The sequence below is a fragment of the Ornithodoros turicata genome, chromosome 8 (assembly GCF_037126465.1).
Source record: "Ornithodoros turicata isolate Travis chromosome 8, ASM3712646v1, whole genome shotgun sequence".
In the NCBI taxonomy this organism is placed as follows: domain Eukaryota; kingdom Metazoa; phylum Arthropoda; class Arachnida; order Ixodida; family Argasidae; genus Ornithodoros; species Ornithodoros turicata.
In genome coordinates this window covers 17,247,127-17,268,342 of record NC_088208.1, presented here as the reverse complement: position 1 = coordinate 17,268,342, position 21,216 = coordinate 17,247,127, and the positions used below count along the sequence as shown (strand labels likewise).

Here is a 21,216-nt window from a genome sequence, read left to right as displayed (position 1 = left end):
TCCCCCATGGGACCACTTGACAAGTGGGACCAGTTCGTTAAACCATTTTGAAATGGTCCCATTCCAGATTTCTGCCTGGGATGGATTTCCCTTGAAAGCACGAAAAACGAAGGAAGATGATTACCTTCCCCGAGTACCCATATTTGAACTGAAAGGCAGACACCATATCCAACATGACAAACAAGTGTGCCCATCGCCAACAGTTACGGTAATACGGCACGACATGACTGGTGTTTATTTTTATCCTTTACATCATTTTTATACAAAAGTCATGAGAACAGCACAGATGTCGCGATTGTAGTTGAGTTATACGGCCTGGCGGACATCCTCTCGAAGAAGGTATGTGACTGCATGACAACTAATTACCCGAAATTCATTAATTATCTCTTAGATTAGGTGATTTTTGGCAAAAGCGAGATAGAATGAAAAGCTATTCTCGTTGAAAGCCATTAGACATCTAACAATTGATGTTCTGAGGCTGAGACGAGTGAAAGTGGAATGAGTGAGTGGATGTGTTTGTCCCAGTAGTAAATATTCAACCCAAGTCTTACACAAAAAATCCACAGCAAGTATTGCACATTTTACTTTTAAATTACTTTAAAATAGTCATTTTAAAATAGTGCATAATGTGACTCAATGCAACTCGTGTCGTGCATTTCGAATGTAAAACTCGGGGTGTAGAAAAATAACTAAATAGAAAGAGAGCAGAAAAGAGAAATAAGTTATTTGAATGCCAAGGACGCCATCTTGAAGAAATCACTCTGCTACAGGCGGCTGGGCATCGTTGGACACGATGGTTGCAGATATCGACGACAGGTGGCAAGCTAGTTGCAAGGCATAGTTGCACCAGATGGCGCCACCATGATGTCGATATGCCTGAAAGACAGAGGGAACAACAAAATACTAGTGGAGGGTAAAAACAGCAACAAGAATGACACTCACGGAGCAAAGGCTCAGATGAACATCACTACGAAACTCAACGGAGATGACAACAAGAAGAAAATACTAGCAGCAAGGAAGTAACCGCTAAACAAGTGTAACCATGCGAGAGCAGAGAGAAGATGATTAAGATGAGCTTGCAGGCCTAATCGGAGCGTCACTACACATCGCTACGAAACGGCTAACAAAAGATGACAGCCATAAAACGTTAATGGGAGGTAAAAATGAACACCACTAAAGATGCGACAGCACGGAAAAACGGCTTCAGACGCACATCGAGATGAAACTCAATGGCATGAAAGTCACTGCTAAACAAGTCCAGTCGCGCGGGGAAAGCCTCAAGACGAGCGCGGTAAAAATGCGCCAACATCGGGAGAAAAGCATAACTGCTACGCCAAATCGTTCACCTTTCCCCATGGTGACGGAGCGTCTCCTCCCGTCGACAGCGAGGCTTCAACTCAGGTCCCCCAAACTCACCTTGGAAAAGCGTGCAACGAAGAAGGCCGCAACTAGATACCCCACTGTTGCCGTTCCGGATCACTTCAGCGCGCTAAGTTTAGCGGCAAAATGTTTTTGTTGTTTCTGCGAATGAATCTAGTCTGTATATGTGCAAATAAAACGCGTATAACAACTTTCTCTGTCGTGTTTCACTTTTTGGTCCCGTTTTTAAACGTGTTGAGCGATCCTTCGATGACTCGGCCTGGCTTGGATTGTGTTTCAACTGGATCTTTAGCGCGCTACAATCCACGCAAGCCAACGTCTGGTAACAATGGGGTATCTAAGGGCGGCCTCCGGCATTGCACGCATCGGGATAGGAACAAATACATGGGAAAATGGCGACCTTAGGGGACCTGCTTCAACTGATGCGGCGCGGCGACACCAGAGCGAACGATTGCATGTCCTCTGCCCACGAGAGCAGTGACTAAGTGACTGAGAGCAGTTTGGCAGTGCGCCAAAGAGTACAGTTAATTTTTGTTGTGGTAGTCCATGCTACGCACACTAAGACTTCTTCAACGTTAAACAGTGCGCGGGAATTCGGCAAGAGCAGTTCACTGCCTGACCACCAAAGTGTCGCCCATTATTATAATTTCCTCGCGATGTAAAGACAAACCTTATCCGTATTAAATTGTGGGGCTGAAATTTATTGTAAACAACAGTCCATAATCCAGGTGTCGTGTAATCAGGTGATGAAAAAGGATGAGGTATTCTTTATCGAACACATAAGAGAATTGATTGTGTCAACGTGATACATAAAAAAGGGACATCGGATTATTCTGCTGTAAGCTTGCCAGTCGACGAATCGCAGGTGACAGTTATGGCCAGCATGAGAATCTGAAAATATGCACAAAATAGTCCCGTGTAAGGTATGAACTATGCTCTGGCAACAGCTCATTACAGACAAAATAACATACTCTCACATTGCTCGTAATGCGCTGAACTTAATGTCAGTGCGATGTGAGCCAATGATATTTGTTGCGTTTCGTTCATTATGTTGTCTTCTGAGGGACAATAGAGAGGCAAAAGATTCCGCTTCGTCGTGCCTTAGTGCGAGAATTTCCGAACATAAGTGCCTAAGTGCAAATGGGTACGCTGCGTAGTAACTCAGTTGAAAAGAACCTACTTTCCAGTGCAACGGCGACACTAGGGGTCGCGGCACGCACCGAGTGAAGCGACAGAAAAGGGTGACACGCCACACCAGCTCCACCGCTTCGTCAAACAACATCCATCATAAGCTTTCTTGTTATAATACTGTTTTTTTTAGTGTTTTTTCTTTTTTGTTGGGGTGAGGGGTCGTATGATATAGAGATTAGTCACAAACGTCATCCCTCAATCCAGAGAGTACTAGATTCGAAATGACGAAATCGCCGCAATGATGTATAGGTCCCTCGAAGATTGATTCCGGTTTTCCTTCGCTGTCGCTTGCTTTTTAGAGGACTATTAAAGGGGCACTAAAATGCAAAAACAACTTGCTCCCAAAGGAGAGTCCGTGTTTCAATTGGTGCAATTCAAACAAAGTGAGTTCATACAACGCTACCGTTAAGAAGAAAAACGCAATGAAAACAGAGACGTCTGTGGAGGCAACGAATGGGATCCCAGGAAGCAGAGATTGGCAGCATCCAATGAGACAGCAGGCGAAGCGCAACGCATACCTATCGTGGGTGTGTGGATTTGGAACGGGTACGATCGCAGTGTTCCGTATATGCGCGGTATGATATGCGCACTGCTGCATTTTTCAATACCGAGTCACTGAATTGTAGCCCGCAACAGTTCTCGCGAATGTTCCACTGACAACATTTATCTTCACGTCCTTCCGACAGCGATGCCAGTCCGCTTCGCCACGCGCACTATGTTTTTCACTATGCTCCATGGCGTGGCACCATGGACTAAAAGCACCGATGCCCAGATGCCCGAGCTGACGTGACGTTCACTGCTTGGCGCCGAAGCAAGAAAGAGTCCGGTATGATTTTGATTGTAGCTCCATAACGGAACCAAAGTTTTGAATTATGATAAGTACGAAATTAACATAGCGTGTGACGTAATTTGAAGTGAACTTGTTTTTGCATTTTAGTGCCCCTTTAACGTTGAAAGCACTGAAATTACTTGGATTGTCATGTAAATAATATTAACACAGTACGGTAACTCTGGAACACAAAATGTATCCGAAGTGGGTGAAGGCATGGACAGTCAAAATACGGATCTACATTATGGGGGCAAACCTGCTAGCGACAGCGTCGCTCTCCCGCGTATGACGTCATGTGAATAGGGTAAGGTTGGGCAAGATGAGACAGAACTTTGCGATTGAATATGAAATTTTAATGTTTCGTGCGTTTTTTTATTTAAAAAACTAATCATTGGCGTATTCTCAGGGTTCTAGAGCTTCTGATCTGAAAATGCAGAGCAGGTTTAGCTGGTATAAAATAAGCACATCATAACGAGAAATTCAAAAATGGAGAGTGTGTCATCTTCCCCAACCGTCAGGGCAAGACGAGACATCGCGTGGGGCAAGATGAGACACGCCGCGATAATGAACTATACAAATTAGATTTTGCGATCATGCAGACAAAGTAAAACCTGTAGGCACCTACGCAACCCCCTTGAGCCCACCGTCCACCTGATGTGCAATAAAACCACGCAGAGCCCGGTACTATTTTGCTCTGCCATTCTTTGCAAAGACGGCACCGCCAGTCTGACGTGTCGTTGGACGTTCGCTTTTGCGTGCGCTTCTGCTTTACTGGAAATAGCCTAGGAAGCAGGAAAATTTGCTGGAAAATCCTAGGCAATATGCAAAAAAGAAATCTCTAAGGAACAAGAATTAAGCCACCTGATTTCTGAATTACATTAAATTTAAATTGCATTAGGTTTCCCGTCTTGCCCCGTGCATATCACGAGATGAATTATTTTCTCTGTTGAACACTGGCTAACCGAGAGCGCGCCTATTTTGCATATATCTAGATGAATGAATGAAGAAGTAGCATGTGGACCTACATTGAGAGCGAAACGCTAAGCCTGCGAAATACTGCTAAACAGGTGACAAGAAAAATGGCTGCAGAAAATCGTGCCACTTTTGCAGGTCTTTACATTCCAGGCAGAAGTAACCGATTTTTTTTTGTCTTTCCCTTCAACGCAAACACCAATCCGGATAATTCTCACATGCAGTAAAGCGGCCATGCAGAGCCACCTATGAGTAAAGTTTCACGCGCGTAGACCAAACCGTCTCCAAGATATGCGGCGTCGACCAAAAGATGTCGCATCTTGCCCCGCGTCCCATCTTGCCCCACCTTACCCTAAAACCCAAGAGTCACTAAATAGGGAGCAGAGTAGCGACACTGAGCCACGCCGGAGAGCGAGGTCGCCACCTTGGGTCCTGCGCGGCTGCGTCGCCTAGCAATGGGACGCCAACCCACCCTTCTCGGCCCGAAAACTGCGCGCAGCCGAGCAAGCTCGCAACCGAGGAAACCGGTTTTGGATGGAGGGTACTCAACATAGCGGGCGCGTTCGTGGAAGGAGAAACCACGTGACACTGTCGGCCCAATCAAGGACACCGAACGGCGGCTCCAGCGTGGAAAAGGAATGCGATACTCTGTACCCCTATTTAGTGACTCTATAAAACCCCACCTACACCTTATTGTGTATCGCCTGCTATGGTAAGAGACCCATTATTGCTGGAGGGGAGGGGGGATGGTGACACACAGAGTTTCCCCACTGGGTGACTCACACCCCAGTGACGCCGCTGTCTCAGTGCTGTAGGGCAAAGGTGGGCCTTCTCTGTGCTTTACTTCGAAAGATCATGCGTCTTAGTACTTCAGCGGAAAGCAATCGGTTTCTTTGTGCAAAGTGCAAAGAGGTTACACTTTGTATAGCGGTGATGATGATGATTTCAGGTTTTATGGCTTCGTATAGTGCTCTAGTTAAAAAAACGCCTCTTTCCTGTGCCTCAGCGGAGAAGACTCCGCTCCATAGAGCTTTAGTGCAGAGGATTCCTGTCCTTAGTGCATCGGAACAAAATATTCTGCTTCCATCGCGGCTATCGACAATGCGGAGTGTGCTCCTCGTTGGTCTCCTAAAACCATACGTCCAATCATAACAGGAGGTCGTTCAGTGACCAATCAGATGCCTCTCCGCATTGTCGCACTTCTTGGAAAGGAGGATAGGGATAGCGTACTAACCTTCGCTCCTCCGTCCCCATTTGAGATAAGTTTCACGAGAACAATCATGAACAGTAGGACAGCACAAGACAAAGGTTCTTAGACTATGCTACGCGCACAAGCGTGCAAGAGGAGTTGGAATTGCATGTACTTGCCACAGCCAATTGAAGGCTGAAGATGCCGAGAGATCCCCACGCGTAGCCAACGTAGTCCATAAGCAGCCCACCGATTACGGGTCCCGCGAAAAGCCTGTACGGCAAAAAATATACATCATATACGACACTCTCCGCGTTGACAAGCTACCGAGCTAAATGTTCATTCACATTTTCAGCTAAGAAGACGGTGTTTAGCGGTCGGCGGAACTCACTAAATCGTGTGTAGCGTCTGTTCCAGAACACAAGGTTGCCTTATCTGGCTTCATATAAGTATTCGTTCTCCATACGCATGATACACTCTGGGCCGGTCACGGGTCATTGTGAACGTCATCGAATACCTGACCATAAAAATGGCGGTGCCGATGGCTGGCAGCCAAACCATTTTTGCATAGCGCGATTGCTTCCTCTGCTTTTATGACGTCTGCGGTCTCAGTATGTGTTTTTCTCTTTCTCCAAAATTCTTGCAGTACAATACGTAGGTTTGCAACTGCGGCATCACACTTTCGAGTTGGCGCGATTGCGCAAAGACGCCATCACGAGTTCAAAGAGTAGCGCTTGGCTATAATACTCACTCGACCAACGCTCGCAGACCTCGAAGGAACAAGCGCAGCGTCCTACACGTCTTAAGCTTATGTCTAACGTCTTGACGAGTGCCCCGTCCCTTCTTCGTTCGTCAGACCATCCTCTTCTTAAACCTTTAAGCGCCTGGCTGGCAGCAACGTTGAAAACATTATTGAACTCGCCGAGGGGAGGCTGGATGCCGGCACGTATTGCGAGTGACATACACGGGTGCGGAAAAAAGATCCAAGAAGTTAACACGGTGGGTCAAGGAAGGTCCGAGTGCACACTTGCGGCATTCCTCGGGTGTCACTCTAAGCCAATTCTGGTACTTAACTTGCACAATTTTACTGTCACACCAGTACACATGTCTTTCTTCATAGTTTTTTCTTGTGTGCACGGTCTGGTGTATGTGACATGCACTACCGTGCAGGTACCCAGCGCCCCTCGGCGAGTCGAATATTCCTTCGTCCAATGGTCCAATGGTACGAGACCAATGGTTCCTTCGTGGTCCGCCAGTCGGGCGCTCATAAGAGTCAGGTCACGAAAATGGGAGATTGGTTCAACGTGGCGAGGATAGCACCATAGTGGCAGAAGTAGACTATTTGGGATGACCCCTGTGGAGTTTCCGGGAAACCCTCAAGGTCCCCAGATCATTCCCCTCTATTCCCGAAACTGGCGCCCATAGCTTCATTTTTGTCTGAATAATGGTTTTGCGGAACTGCAAAAGTAGAGTGATATGTGGATAGCGCTGTCATATATTGGGTGGGTGTAAAGCGTTGTGTGAACTGTATTTCAACAAACTTCCTAGTAACTTGGACCAGTTTCAGGACTTGGGATATATTTCGGTTTTTGGGATGGTGAGATGCAAAGTAAAACCCCAACGGATCATTCTACTGTTCAGGGCACACGCTAGATCCAAAGCGGCAGCACAATTCGCAACAGCTAATAGCGCCACCGGCGACGCCAGCCTGTTGTAGACAGACTTCGACCATCTCATACATCTTTGACCATCTACTAAGACCATCTCATTTAATTGGGAAGCGCATATAATATCAAAGACAGAGTCCTGTACTTATTCGATTATTACTCCAGAAACTCGTGACCAGTGATGCACGCAGCACAGTTCCAATTACATTGTATGATTATAAAACACTGACAGGAACACGTACCCAAGAGAAAAGGCCGAGGAAAATATGCCGGAAAGCAGCGCAAATGTCGACAAGTTATCCGGCAGCCGTTTCACTTTCCTGGAGAAAAGAAAGATATCTGTTAAAATTTCTTCTGGTGCGTTCAAGTTTCAGGTCCCGTACCCACATGCTGAACGCATGTGCGGAAACCGCCTATCTCAGTTGAATGCGGCATGCCGCATCGCACGATCAAGGAAAAGCGGAACGCGGAGGCGGCTTCTCCCGCACCGCGGCAAGAATTCTCCACTCCGCGTACGCATTCCCGCGTGCTTGTGCCGCATGTGAATACCCGGCGTAACCCACACAGCTTCCCCACAACCACGTCAAGCGTTATTTGGCCTCCTCTGCTACATAAAGCGTTATTTGGCCGCGTATATCCACATGCGTCAAATGCGCGCGGTCACGCCTTATGCGAAGCGGAAAATTCTTGCCGCGGTGCGGGAGAAGCCGCCTCCGCGTTCCGCTTTTCCTCGACCGCGCACTGCAAGATTTTAGCGGCATGCCGAGCGTATAGACTGCCAATTAGGTCGCCAACCGAGACTGAGTCACGCTCTTGCTGTCGTCCGGCCACACACGTAGCCTGCAGCACGTTGACAGCGTCGTCAGCGTCAACTGAGAGCCGCGGATCCTGCTAGACGTTAGTGGCTACTGGGCGGCAAGCACTCTTTCTTGCCGCCCAGGGGCAGCCCGCGGGCGGTTTCCGCACGCACGCACGCACGCACGCACACGCACACGCACACGCACACATACACATACACACATACATACATACATACATACATACATACATACATACATACATACATACATACATACATAAACATTTTATTTCCATCAGTAGATGGGAGGAGTCGAGGCTAAAAGCTGAATGGCTTGAGAAGTGCCTCGACATGTGTACCGCATGTGGGTACGGGGCCATAGAGAGTGTTAGATCGTTGATAACATGTACACGTTCGAAGTATACTATCTACGGCATAGAATCAACGAATAATAAGATTCTGAGTTACGCATGAGGCCCGTCGGTGCCAATAGCTAGGATAACTTTGCGGTGTCCTTACCAAACCAGCTACTAAAGCTGGCTCACTTTTCTGGGCATATCGAATGCAGCAGCGTCGGGCAGAATAGGAAAACAAATTGGAAAAAAAAAATATGGGGCATGCGGGAATATGGGATATACAGGGACATATAGACATATACAGGACATATGGGTACACGTACGTATATAGGAAACATATAGGAAAACACGCCTGACAATTCATTCAGCTTCTGTGGTGCCCTAATGTGTAAGGTAACAGCAGTCGGGGCCCATGAAGTACAGAAAAATAGACACACCCAATCGCATGTTGCGGCTAAGGAACGGCACTTCGTGAGAAGGCACTTGCAGTAGGGCTCGAACACAGAGCCTTACGATTGTCATTCCCTCCTCAACAGATGAAGCTTCAGGTAAAGACACACACCGACCCTGTACGCGTCCTCGTTTAATCGGATTGTCTGCAGCTGTTAAGCGATTTTGAGATTGCTTAAGATATTTTAAGAGTTATATTCAACTGTAAGATGCGCGCAGATGTCATATGCACGAGCCCAGTCAGCCTACTGGCAGCAGATTTTTGCTCCGGCACCCCATATTATAGAAAAATGTGTGAAATAAAAAAATCGAAGTACAGCACGTTCTAAAAACACAACTTTATCGCATAGCTCGCTGTGCGTCAGTGTGCCGCGCGCCACGAATAATTGGGTTATCGCTACTGATTCGAGAGAGAGAGAGGCGTACACCTTTTTGTATGAATTACCACGTATGCAAGTTGACACAAAAGGTGTACGCCCCCCCCCCTCTATTTTTGAATCAGGAGCGATAACCCTACACTCTAAAAACAGAACTTTACCGTATAGCACGCTGTGCGCCGCCCATTACCAAGAATGATACGGTTGCCGCTTCTGATTCGAAGAGAGAGTTGGGTGTACGCCTTTTTGTGGCAATTATCATATATCCAAAGTGCCACAAAAACGCGTACGCCCATCTCTCTCTTCGAATCAGAAGCGACAACCCTATCATTCTTAGTAATCGTGGTCGCAGAGCGTGCTATGCGGTGAAGTTCTGTTTTTAGAGTGTATCATTTGTTGCAATACTTGGCGCAGAGGGTGCTATGCGGTGAAGTTCACTTTTAGAGTGCAGAGAGTCAGATTTTTTAAGCAAACCAAAAAAAACGAATGGCATGTTTACATGGGTTTGCTGTTTAACGGAACTCCCCAACATAATGTTGAAATAAAAATAACTGACAGAGGAACCACCTTCCTGAGAGCTCTGTCATTCGAAATCAACTTATTTCCAGAGTTAAGAGTTTTCTGTCGAGAGGGCCCACGGCGGACTCGCACATATGCGGAGGAGCAAGCGGGAGAATCGCCTGTGACTCCGCCGGGGGAACGGTCTTTGTGACGTCAAGATGTCGTCATACTGACGTCGGGCATGCGCCTGTCCGCGCGGGAATTTCAAACAGTATGGACTCCGATGCTTCCCGCGAACAAATTGTACCGCTCAAGTTGGCGGCGAATGGTGAAGCAGGGACTCGGTAATATAGGGAGTGCACTATATACATTAAAAACAAAAACAAAATCTACGCAGTGGTGCTTCCTTTTTTTTACTACCTTCTTTTAAAGGCGCACTGAAATTCAAAAACTTCTCTTCGCCGAATGAAGGATGCCGTAACCTTGACACCAACACAAAAGAACCGGACTCACCCATTACGTCCCCCTCTCTCTCCCCCTTAAGAAGCGGGATAGTAAAGAGCGACCTCCCATTGGTTTCCTCAGACGTTCGGGAAGGCCAATTGGAGGGCCCTTCGTTGCAGTTTAATGCCCCTTTAAGAAATCACAGAAGCACTCAAAATGGAACATTTCTGTACGGAGCTATTGCCGAGGAGCACGAACCCGTATTCATGTAATCAATGTTACTGGCTGAAATTGGGGAAAAAAGGAATTCTACTTACACGCTGTAGCTAATTGCGTGGACGAATAAACAAATGTAATAGCAGGAGATGCCGACGCCAAGGAGGACTTGACTGATGCACACCAGAGGTAATGTCCTGCACAAAATGTAAATGATAATGCTTCGCAAAGACTATTGTTGCCAAAACTCTTATGTATCAGAGCAAGCGTTTGGGCTGGTTGGTTCATATTGAATTAAAAACAATTAAAAAACCCCAGTGCTGGGTAGGACAAGGACAGAGGATAAAAGGACAAGAACCGGCACTGAACTGCAACCAAGTGAAGTATATTTATTTATTTTTTTTTTCGAGCAGTTGGGGTGTCACTGATTTGCTCGAAAAATTAACTTCACTTGGTTGCAGTTCAGTGCCGGTCCTTGTCCTTTTATCCTCTATCCTTGTCCTACCCAGCACTGGGGGTTTTTAATTGTTTTTAATTCTCTTATGTGTACGTGTCAAAACATATATGTGTCTTATGTATACGTGTCAAAGACTAACTGCATCTTTGGCCATTCTTGGGAACGTTGTTGTCTTGGATGTAAGATAAGAGTAGGAGTAAAAGGGGCTACTTCCATACACTCTTAAAGAGAAGTGTGTACAGTGACTCATTTTCGGGGAGTACACCCTTGTCACATTTATCACTCCCAGTGGAGTGTACGATTACTCTCCAGTAGAGAGTTGGGTCTCCAAGCTCCCTGAAGGGAATGAGGTGACTCCTTTTTGACAGTAATGGTACTCTCCACAATGCAGTGATATATGTGGCAGGGAAAAGGAGTTAAAGTGCGCCTTTTTTTTCTAATAATGCAGGGAGTTCTCTTGCTTGATGACGCACACGCGTGTTTGGCCATTGTGCCTAAAGCGTTTGAACGCTGCAGCTCTAAAGGGCCACCATTGGCGGAAGGGTGTTTGCCGAACCTCTCCCTGAACTGCCATTAAATATATTTACTGAAAGACCTTTTAGAGTCACGTGAAATCGTTTAATTTTGTTGTTGTTGTTGCGTTATTTTTGCAACGGTCACACCACGTCAGTGTATACAGCATACGCAGCCTGGCGATCACGTAGTGACACGTGACATCACTGTCACGTGATGTCACGTGGCTCTATAAAGCCACGGACGGACTTACACGACGGTTTGCCCTAAGAAGCTATCGCTTTAAAACGCAATTGTTACATATTTCCACTCACGGCGTCAAACCGACGAATGGCAGAGGACCTATGATGACAAAGGCCACCAGAACGCATACTCCTCCGAAGATGCTAATGTACCGGGGATCCTTCTGTCAAGACAACACATAGGAAAAGATTATCTCGGTAGGCACGGCCGATCTTAAAATGAAGTGAGTATGGAATGGAGGGCGCTTGGCATTCATTCAGCATGACAGAGACAGTGTACAAGGAAGCACCACTTGTGACAATCATGTGTCATTCTTGTACCAGGTCGTTCACGAAGGTTCTGAGGCTGCAGAACTGAGAAACGGCTGAAGCTATGGAAAGTTTTAGTAACTGTTCTTCTTCATACATCCGCTACGAGCTCAGTAGTGAGCGGTTCATCAGCATGAACTCAATGATTAAACAAAAATCATCTTTTATACCTCAAGAAATAAAAATTTTATTTCTAAATTTTACTTCAGCTGCTTATTCGGCACTTCATCGGCGGTTAATCAGCATGAACTCATTCATTGAACAAAAATCCTTTTTAAGGGTAAGGTGGGGTGTGGCATTTTTTGCTCGATGTAACCTGTCTCACAGACGCGTTGCTCCATGAGCTTGAAATTTTACTCATAGGTGGTTCTCCGTGTCTGCTTTATTGCATGTGAGAATTGTCCGGATTGGTGTTTGCGTTGAAAAGAAAAAAAAAATCGGTTACTTCTGCCTGGAATCTAAATACCCGCAAAAAAGGGCCCATTTTCTTGTCAGTTGTGCAGCAGCGTGTCGCAGGCTTATTCTGTCAGTGTAGGCCCACATCCTATTCCTTTATCAATTCACCTAGATACACGCAAAATGTGGGCGCTCCTTGTTATCCGGCGTTTAAATGGACCCGATTATATGCACGGGACAAGACGCGATAACTTGATCGAATTTAAATTCAGTGCAATTTAAATTTAATGCAACTTAGAAACTGATAAGTCAACTATCAGGCAGCTTCTAGCTTGTTCATGAGACAACCTGTATTTTTGAATCACTTGTTCTGTGCTTATTTTTAGAACCGGCAACGTTCATTCTGATTTACAGATCAGTAGCTCTGGACCTCTGAGAATGTGTCTATGGCTAGCGTTTCGAAAAACACGAAAAATAATTCCATATTCAATTGCAAATTTCTGTCTTATCTTGCCCCGCTTTCCCATATACCTCAAAAAATAAAAATTGTACTTCTAAATTTTACTTCGGTTGCTTTCGGCACTTCTTCCATACCGACAGGAAGAGTATAGTAGTAGATCAGTAAAAACTACCCCAGAAAAAAAAAGTGACAAAACAAGACAGGGTGATTTCTTCGAGCAGTTAGTTGGTTTTGGTTTACGTATTGGTCTTTGGTTTACATATTGGTTTTGGTTTACATATCAGAGTACCAATGCGCTCTTTCAGTCGGCTGTCCGCCTGTCAGTCGCGTGTTCATTCGCGTGGTTCACACATGGTGGTGACGGAAGACAAACGCCACACGGAAGTTACGATTCAGTACTCTTTCTCCCTCTCTGCCCAACTCTTTTTATCTTTTTTAAATTCCGTGTTAGCGTCGCGAAGCAACTGTGGCTTTGGGCGCCGTACAGACGTGGACAGATGGAGAGAGGACAGCAGAAAGCAGTGGAGGACAGGGGGGCTAGTATGTGTCCTGTGCCGACTTCAGGAGGAACTGTGGCGACACTCGTCAGGAATGTCTTCGGAAAACCCAGGGAAAACCTCAGACAGCTCAGCCGGCGACAGGATTCGAACCCGTGTCACCTCCCAGTCTCGGCGTGGAAAGCGATCATCCTAGCCACTATGCCACTCCCCGACACCAATACCGCGCTCGCGGTGCATTCACCAGCAGCATCACCATGACATAAAAGCGCCTCACTTCTAAAACGACGGCACCGCAAATGTTACGCACGCTTCGGTGGAGAAGAAGAACGAATGCCAAATTGAATGCTGTAGCAATTTATGGTAATGGTTTCTAATTATTGCGTCAAAAGAAAAGGAAAAAAGGTGTAATTTGAATTTTGAGATCACATGTTACTACCTACGCTAGCTTCTAAACTACGGGATATCATCCTGTGTGCTATCTGCCAGTTGTATTCTTCTTGAAAACAAACAAACAAACGCGAATACAACCGTTCAGTTCTGTCAAGCTTGATTTCTTATCAATATTTTGAAATATAAATGGATGAAGAACGCGCCTGCATGTCTATGGTTATAAATATACTCCTAACGTGGAACTCAGCCGCATAACATGCTCCTACATTCTTAGAAATGAACTTGGACAGATTGCACGCTCCTACACTCTTAAAAATGAACTTCACCGCATAGCATGCTCCTAGCCAATCATCATTGCGAATGATATCGTTATCTGTCCTGATTGGTTGAAAACGGGAGGCGTTCGCCTTTTCTGTGACAATTATGAACAGCATAATTGTCACAAAAAAGGCCTACGCCTCCCGTTTTCAACAAATCAAGGCAGATAACGATATCATTCGAGGTTATGGTTGGCTAGGAGCGTGCTTAAGAGTGTAGACTATCTAAAAACGGAACTGCACCGTGTCTCTCGTTCTGCATCAACCATTGCCGGGAATGTTGGGGTTATCTCTCCTGATTCGAGAAGAGAGAGATAGAGGCGTAACGCCTTTTTGTGTCACTTATCATATATTCAAATTGACACCAAAAAGGCGTACAACCCCTCGGTCTTCGAATCAGAAGCGATAACCCTATCATTCGTGGCAATGGTTGGAGCAGAGCGTGCAATGCGGTGAAGTTCAGTTTTCAGAGCATAGAGTGTACCTCTTCGTGCCCTCCCGGAACGACCACATTTTACAGAACTTGACTTACAACTGACTTGCAAATTCTTCCTAGAAAAACGCAGGTTGACGCGTAGACGCCACCAGAAATCATAAATACCAGGCCGACGACAGCGTGCGTCAAGTGGAACTGAAACAGCAAAGAGTAAGGTCAGCAATCCACACCGTGAAACCAGAGCTACCACATTCTTAAAAATGAACTTCACCGCACAGCACACCATAATTTGGCGGGAACGGGAGCCGTTCGCCTTTTTTGTGACAATTATGAACTGCATAAGTGTCAGAAAAAAGGCCTCCCATATTCAACAAATCAGACGATATCATTTATGGTGCGCTCCTAGCCAACCGTCACACCGAACGACAACATTCTCTCCCTTGATTTGATGAAAATGGGGGGCGTACGCCATTCTGAACCAATTATCAACTGCATAATGCACGCCCTTCATTTTTAGCAGTTAGGTGCGTGCTATGCTGTGAAGTTCATCGTTAAGAGAATATTATGTCGTCTCAAAACAAAACTTCGCCACATAACAACGTGGAAGGTAAACCACTCCACGGTTATCAATAGGGATTTGAAGGAAACGCTGGAGGCGTACGCCTGTTTGTGTCAGTTAACATAAATGTACATGTGAAAAAATAAAAAGGCTGCTGCCTCCAATTTTCGAAAGACCACACTTCAAAAATAGTTTCACCGCAGAGCGCGCTCCTACAGGCAACCACCGTCCCGTATGACGACTTTATCCCCTTGATTTCAAGAATACAGGAGGCGTACGCTATTCTTGTGTCAACTATGGCCTGCATAAAGCAAAAAAAAAAGGCGTACGCCCTTGCTTTCAGCACATCAGGGAAAAGAACGAGACGATAGAGACATCACTCGAGACCATAGTTTAATTGCGTTTTTTGTATATCATGGAGATGATGGCGGTGAAACTTTCTTTCGTCATTGATGCACGGAGTGCTAAAAATCACGGCAAGAAATCTCACATTTTAGATAAGATTCAGCATATTACGAGGAAACATTATGCATTCTCAATGCCTTCTAGATTTTTCTTAAGCGTTGGGTGATTCCCTTATTTTTTCGTTTTTCGATGCAGAATATCCTCCAAGCCATAAAATGAGTTCCTGCAAAGTAAATATGTGTGTGCTTCTAAAAATTAACTTAACCACGTAGCACACTTCTAGGCAACCATCACCTCGAATGGCATCGTTCTCTCCCCTGATTTGTTGTAAACAGGAGGCATACACCTTTTTTGTGACAATTATGAACAGCATAAGTGTCACAAAAAAAGCTGTACGACTCCCGTTTTCAACAAATGGGGACAGATAACGTATCATTCGAGATGATGGTTGGCTAGGAGTGTGCTATGTGGTGAAACCCATTTTAAAGAGCGTACACTCATCATTCCTTTGCAGGAACTCATTTACATTACACTTTTAAAAATGAACTTCGTCACATAGCACGCCCCTAGTCAACCATCAGTCCGAAATGACATCGTTCTCTCCTTTGATGTGGTGACACTTATGCAGTTACGATAATTGTCACAGAAAGGTGTACGTCCTGTGCTTTCCGCGAATCAACTATGGTATCATAACTGGGCAATGGTTGAACTTCAGCGTGAAGTCCTGTTTTACTAGTGTAGATGAGCTAGAGAGTGAACGGTTTGTTCCGCACACGTTTTAAAAAAAAAATTCTCGCACATCACAGAACGTGTGCTTCTCCCCTCCTGTGGCCAATGACATACAGCGGCGCAGCTCAAGCATGTATACGTTGATTTCGTCGCATATCACTGGGCGTTGCCATGACGACCCCATATTGTAGTAATGGCGGCAGGGTGAGGTCATGCAAGATGGCTGCGCTCTGGGGGAATGCTGTATTGCGTATGGCGCATGTCACTGGACGCCGCCATGAGGACCCCATACTACTGTAATGGCGGCAGGGTGAGTCAATGCAAGATGGCTGCACTCTGGGGAAATGCCCTATTGCGTACGGCGCATGTCACTGGGCGCGGTCATGACGACCTCATACTCGTGCAATGGCAGCAGGGTGAGTCAATGCAAGATGGCTGCACTCTGGGGGAATGCCGTATTGCGTACGGCGCATGTCACTGGGCGCGGCAATGACGACCCCATACTACTGTAATGGCAGCAGAATGAGTCAATGCAAGATGGCTGCACTCTGGAGAAATGTTATATTGCGTACGGCGCATGTCACTGGGCGCGGTCATGACGACCCCATACTCGTGTAATGGCAGCAGGGTGACTCAATGCAAGATGGCTGCACTCTGGGGGAAAGCCATACTACTGAATGGTAGCAGGGTGAGTCAATGCAAGATGGCAGCATTCCGGGAGAATGCCGTATAGCGTACGCCTCATATCACTGGGCGCGACCATGGCGACCCATACTCATGTAGTGGCGGCAGGGTGACGTCATGCAAGATGGCTGCACTCTAGGAGAATGCCGTATTGCGTACGGCGCATATCACTGGGCGTTGCCATGAGGACCCCATACTACTGTAATGGCAGCAGGGTGAGTCAATGCAAGATGGCTGCACTCTGGGGAAATGCCCTATTGCGTACGGCGCATGTCACTTGGCGCGGTCATGACGACCTCATACTCGTGCAATGGCAGCAGGGTGAGTCAATGCAAGATGGCTGCACTCTGGGGGAATGCCGTATTGCGTACGGCGCATGTCACTGGGCGCGGCAATGACGACCCCATACTACTGTAATGGCAGCAGAATGAGTCAATGCAAGATGGCTGCACTCTGGAGGAATGTTATATTGCGTACGGCGCATGTCACTGGGCGCGGTCATGACGACCCCATACTCGTGTAATGGCAGCAGGGTGAGTCAATGCAAGATGGCTGCACTCTGGGGGAAAGCCATACTACTGAATGGTAGCAGGGTGAGTCAATGCAAGATGGCAGCATTCCGGGAGAATGCCGTATAGCGTACGCCTCATATCACTGGGCGCGACCATGGCGACCCATACTCATGTAGTGGCGGCAGGGTGACGTCATGCAAGATGGCTGCACTCTAGGAGAATGCCGTATTGCGTACGGCGCATATCACTGGGCGTTGCCATGACGCCCTCACACTAGTGTAATGGCGGCAGGGTGACGTCATGCAAGATGGCTGCACTCTGGGAGAATGCCATATTGCGTAGGGCGCATATATCACTGGGCGCGGCCCTGACGACCCCATACTCTTGTAATGGCGGCAGGGTGACGTCATCCGAGATGGCTGCACTCTGGGAGAATGCTGTATTGCGTACGGCGCATATCACTAGGCGCGACCATGGTGACCCATACTCGTGTAGTGGCGGCAGGGTGACGTCATGCGAGATGGCTGCACTCAAGGAGAATGCCGTATTGTGTACGGCGCATATCAGTGGGCGTTGCCATGACGCCCTCACACTGGTGTAATGGCGGCAGGGTGACGCCATGCAAGATGGCTGCACTCTGGGAGAATGCCGTATTGCGTACGGCGCATGTCACTGGGCGCGGCCCTGTCGACCCCATACTCGTGTAATGACGGCAGGGTGACGTCATGCCAGATGGCTGCACTCTGGGGGAATGCCGTATTGCGTACGGCGCATGTCATTGGGCGTGGCCATGACGACCCCATACTACTGTAATGGCAGCAGAATGAGTCAATGCAAGATGGCTGCACTCTGGAGGAATGTTATATTGCGTACGGCGCATGTCACTGGGCACGGTCATGACGACCCCATACTCGTGTAATGGCAGCAGGGTGAGTCAATGCAAGATGGCTGCACTCTAGGAGAATTACGTATTGCGTACGGCGCATATCACTGGGCGCGGCCATGACGACCCCATACTGGTGTAGTGGCGGCAGGGTGACATAATGCGAGATGGCTGCACCCTGGGAGAATGCCGTATTGTGTACGGCGCATATCACTGGGCGCGGCCATGACGACCCCATACTCAAGGCAGGGTGACGTCATGCTAGATGGATGCCGTATAAGCGGCACGTGAGCTGCGAAGAAAAAAAACAAACAAAGCACGGAGCCTTCACCACGTCACTAGAGCATCGTGTCGGCCGTCTGCGGTTGTTTCCTCAGATTTTTTTTCTTTTCTTTTGTGAATTCGATTGTACAGCTATAACAGACCGCAGAGCTAAAATATTTTGCATGCATAGTGACACTTGGTGGACAGCTTGACAGCTTGGTGGACAGCTTCGAGATGTTCTGCGACGACTAAAATCGAACTGCCCGCAAAGAACGATTAGTGCAGAGTGAGCGCAACGGCTGTGTTCCGCGCACCTTTGAAAAACCCCTCTTCATCAAAAGATCGTGCCAGACACTTTACACTTATGCTGTTCATGATTGTCACAAGAAAAGGCGTATGCCTCCCTTTTCCGACAAATCAGGGCAGACAACGATATCCTTCGAGATTATGGTTGGCAAGGAGCGTGCTATGCAGTGAAACTCATTGCTAAGCGTGCAGAACTTCGCTATATAATATCGGTCGCAGCAACTGTCATTCAAAATTAGTATATCGTCTCTCTCCGGACTTGTTGAAAACAGGAGATGTACGCTTTTTCTCGACAATGTACTGCGAATAACATTGTGTTCCAAAAAGGGGCCCGCGCTTCCCATTTTCGAGAAATCTGGACAAATACCCCTATCACTCGGGACGATGGTTCTCTTGGACCTGTCATGTGGTGGAGTTCTCATTTAAAAGTGCAGGTGACTGTTCTCATCACCCGTAGGCCTGTGCAAATAACTGTTCTCATAACCCGTAGGCCCCTTCGTAATAAAGTATCACGTACCTGCTCCAAGTGTGTGGCAAGAGTTCCTTCATTGAAGCCCAGCGTCACAAATGCGGATACCACTGCGAGAAAGTTGACGATGATGCGCCAGTCGCACACTTGTTTCATCGTCACTGTAGACTCTGCGTCGACCATTTCTGCAACACAATCACTAACACATTATCAAAACAGCATTTTGCTCTAGAATTACCGAAACTTGTTGCTTGTCATGACATTGAGATACGCAATCAATTCACTGTGCAGTAGGAAACCAGCAACTTGCACGAATGCCAGTAATATTCAGTCAAATTTTATATGCGGCATGAATCTCTGCGATAACTGAATGAAAAATGAATTTACATTTCGCATTGCTCAAGCCCGATTGCCTGATTCATTAACTACCGCAGAAGCCACCATGCAAAATGTTTCCGGTGTCCTATAGTAAAGAAATAAAGCTTGCCCTTTCACTGACTTTTGTACGCTTTAATTTACGAAAACGCCTCCCCGTCCCGATATTCTCGAGTGATGTAATCGGACCAAAGTGACATCGAATCGGCGAAGCGAGTTTCCGCGCTTGTTTTCCATCGACAATTCAGAGTACTTATTTTGTATCGATCGTTGCTAGAGCTTAGAAGTTTATAGGAAATCCAGCGAACCGGCGAGGAAGTATTTAGGGAAGTGTCTCACGACGACAGCCCCTGAGATTTCGAACATACTGCTATAGCGCTTGTTTTCTATCGACCATTCCGTGCCGCTTGTGTTCTGTTTATCATTACAAGCGTTTGTTTTCTATCGACCATTCCTAGCTCTTGTTTTCCATCGACCACCCTTAGCGCTTATTCTCTATTCACCATTTTCTACCACTTGCTTTCTCTCGATCCTTCCTACTGCACTTGTTTTCTAACGGCCATTGCTTGCGCTTTTTCAATGTCGACCACTTCTTGGCGCTTGTTGTCTGTCGATCATTCCTCACATTTGTTTTCTATCGACCACTCCCTTGTTTTGCACGCGCTTGTTTTATGTACCATTTCCTGCCGCTTGTTCTATTCATTATTCCTAGCGCTTCTGTCACTATTGACCACTTCCTGGCTCTTGTTCTCTATATATCAGTCGGCGCTTGTTTTCTATCGGCCATTTTCTACCACTTGGTTTCTCTTTCGAACCTTCCTGGCGTCTGTTTTATATCGATCATTTCCAACATTTCTTGTTCTGTCGAACATTTCCTGCCGCTTGTTTTTATCGATCATTCATAGCGCTTGGTTTCTCGCGACCATTCGTAGTGCTTATTTTCTATGGACCATTTTTCAGCACTTGTTTTCTATCGGCCATTTCCTGACGTTTGTTTCCCATCGACCATTTTATAGGGATTGTTTTCTACCATCTGCTTCTTTGCACTTGTTCTTTATCGACCATACATAGTGATTATGTTTCTGTCGACCACTTCCTGGCAATTGTTTTCTATCCATCATTCCTACCGCTTGCTTTCCGTGGACCACTTCGTGGCATGTTTCTTATCGGCCGTTGCTAGCGCTTGCTTACTATCGACCGCTTCCTGGCACTTCTTTCCTACCGATCATTCCTATAACGCTTGTTTGCTATTCACAATTTTCTCGCGCTTTTTTCTATCGTCCATTTTCTAGCGCTTGTTTCATATGGACCACTTCGTAGCGTGTTCCCTAACGATCATTCCTAGTGCTCGCATTCTAGCGATCGTCTATAGCACGTGTTTCCTATCGACCATTGTTAGCGCTTCATTTTCTATCCATCATTCCTGGCGCATCTTTTCTAGGGCCCATTTCTTGGTGCTTGTTTTCTCTCTATCCTTCACAGTACTTGTTTTCTATCGACGACTGCCTGGAGCTTGTTTCCTGTCTATCATCCCTGGCGCTTCTTTTTTTAAAGACCTGGCGCTTGTGTTCTATTTGTCCTCCATAGTGCTTGTTTTGTAAAGGCCACTTCCTGGAGCTGGTTTTCTGTCGAACAATTC

At 46.6% G+C, this 21,216-nt stretch overlaps 1 protein-coding gene and 1 long non-coding RNA gene across 5 annotated transcripts in view; one reads left to right on the top strand and one right to left on the bottom strand.

The window, feature by feature from the left end:
* LOC135366557 (uncharacterized) overlaps positions 1-21,216 on the top strand; it is a 67,677-nt gene that overhangs the window by 36,178 nt on the left and 10,283 nt on the right. The gene's annotated exons all lie outside the window — the stretch shown is intronic.
* The window catches only part of LOC135366554 (MFS-type transporter SLC18B1-like), a 41,615-nt gene continuing 22,459 nt past the window's right edge, over positions 2,061-21,216 (bottom strand). For 3 of the 4 annotated variants that reach the window (XM_064599301.1, XM_064599302.1, XM_064599303.1), the window contains 7 exons: positions 19,251-19,387; positions 14,488-14,586; positions 11,656-11,747; positions 10,473-10,568; positions 7,471-7,548; positions 5,737-5,834; positions 2,061-2,271 (listed from right to left, as the gene is read on the bottom strand). In XM_064599301.1, coding sequence (XP_064455371.1) covers positions 2,120-2,271; positions 5,737-5,834; positions 7,471-7,548; positions 10,473-10,568; positions 11,656-11,747; positions 14,488-14,586; positions 19,251-19,387 — 752 coding nt within the window. In that variant the 3' untranslated portion in view covers positions 2,061-2,119. The remainder of the gene's footprint in view (positions 2,272-5,736; positions 5,835-7,470; positions 7,549-10,472; positions 10,569-11,655; positions 11,748-14,487; positions 14,587-19,250; positions 19,388-21,216) is intronic. The other variant, XM_064599304.1, reaches the window with a different exon arrangement.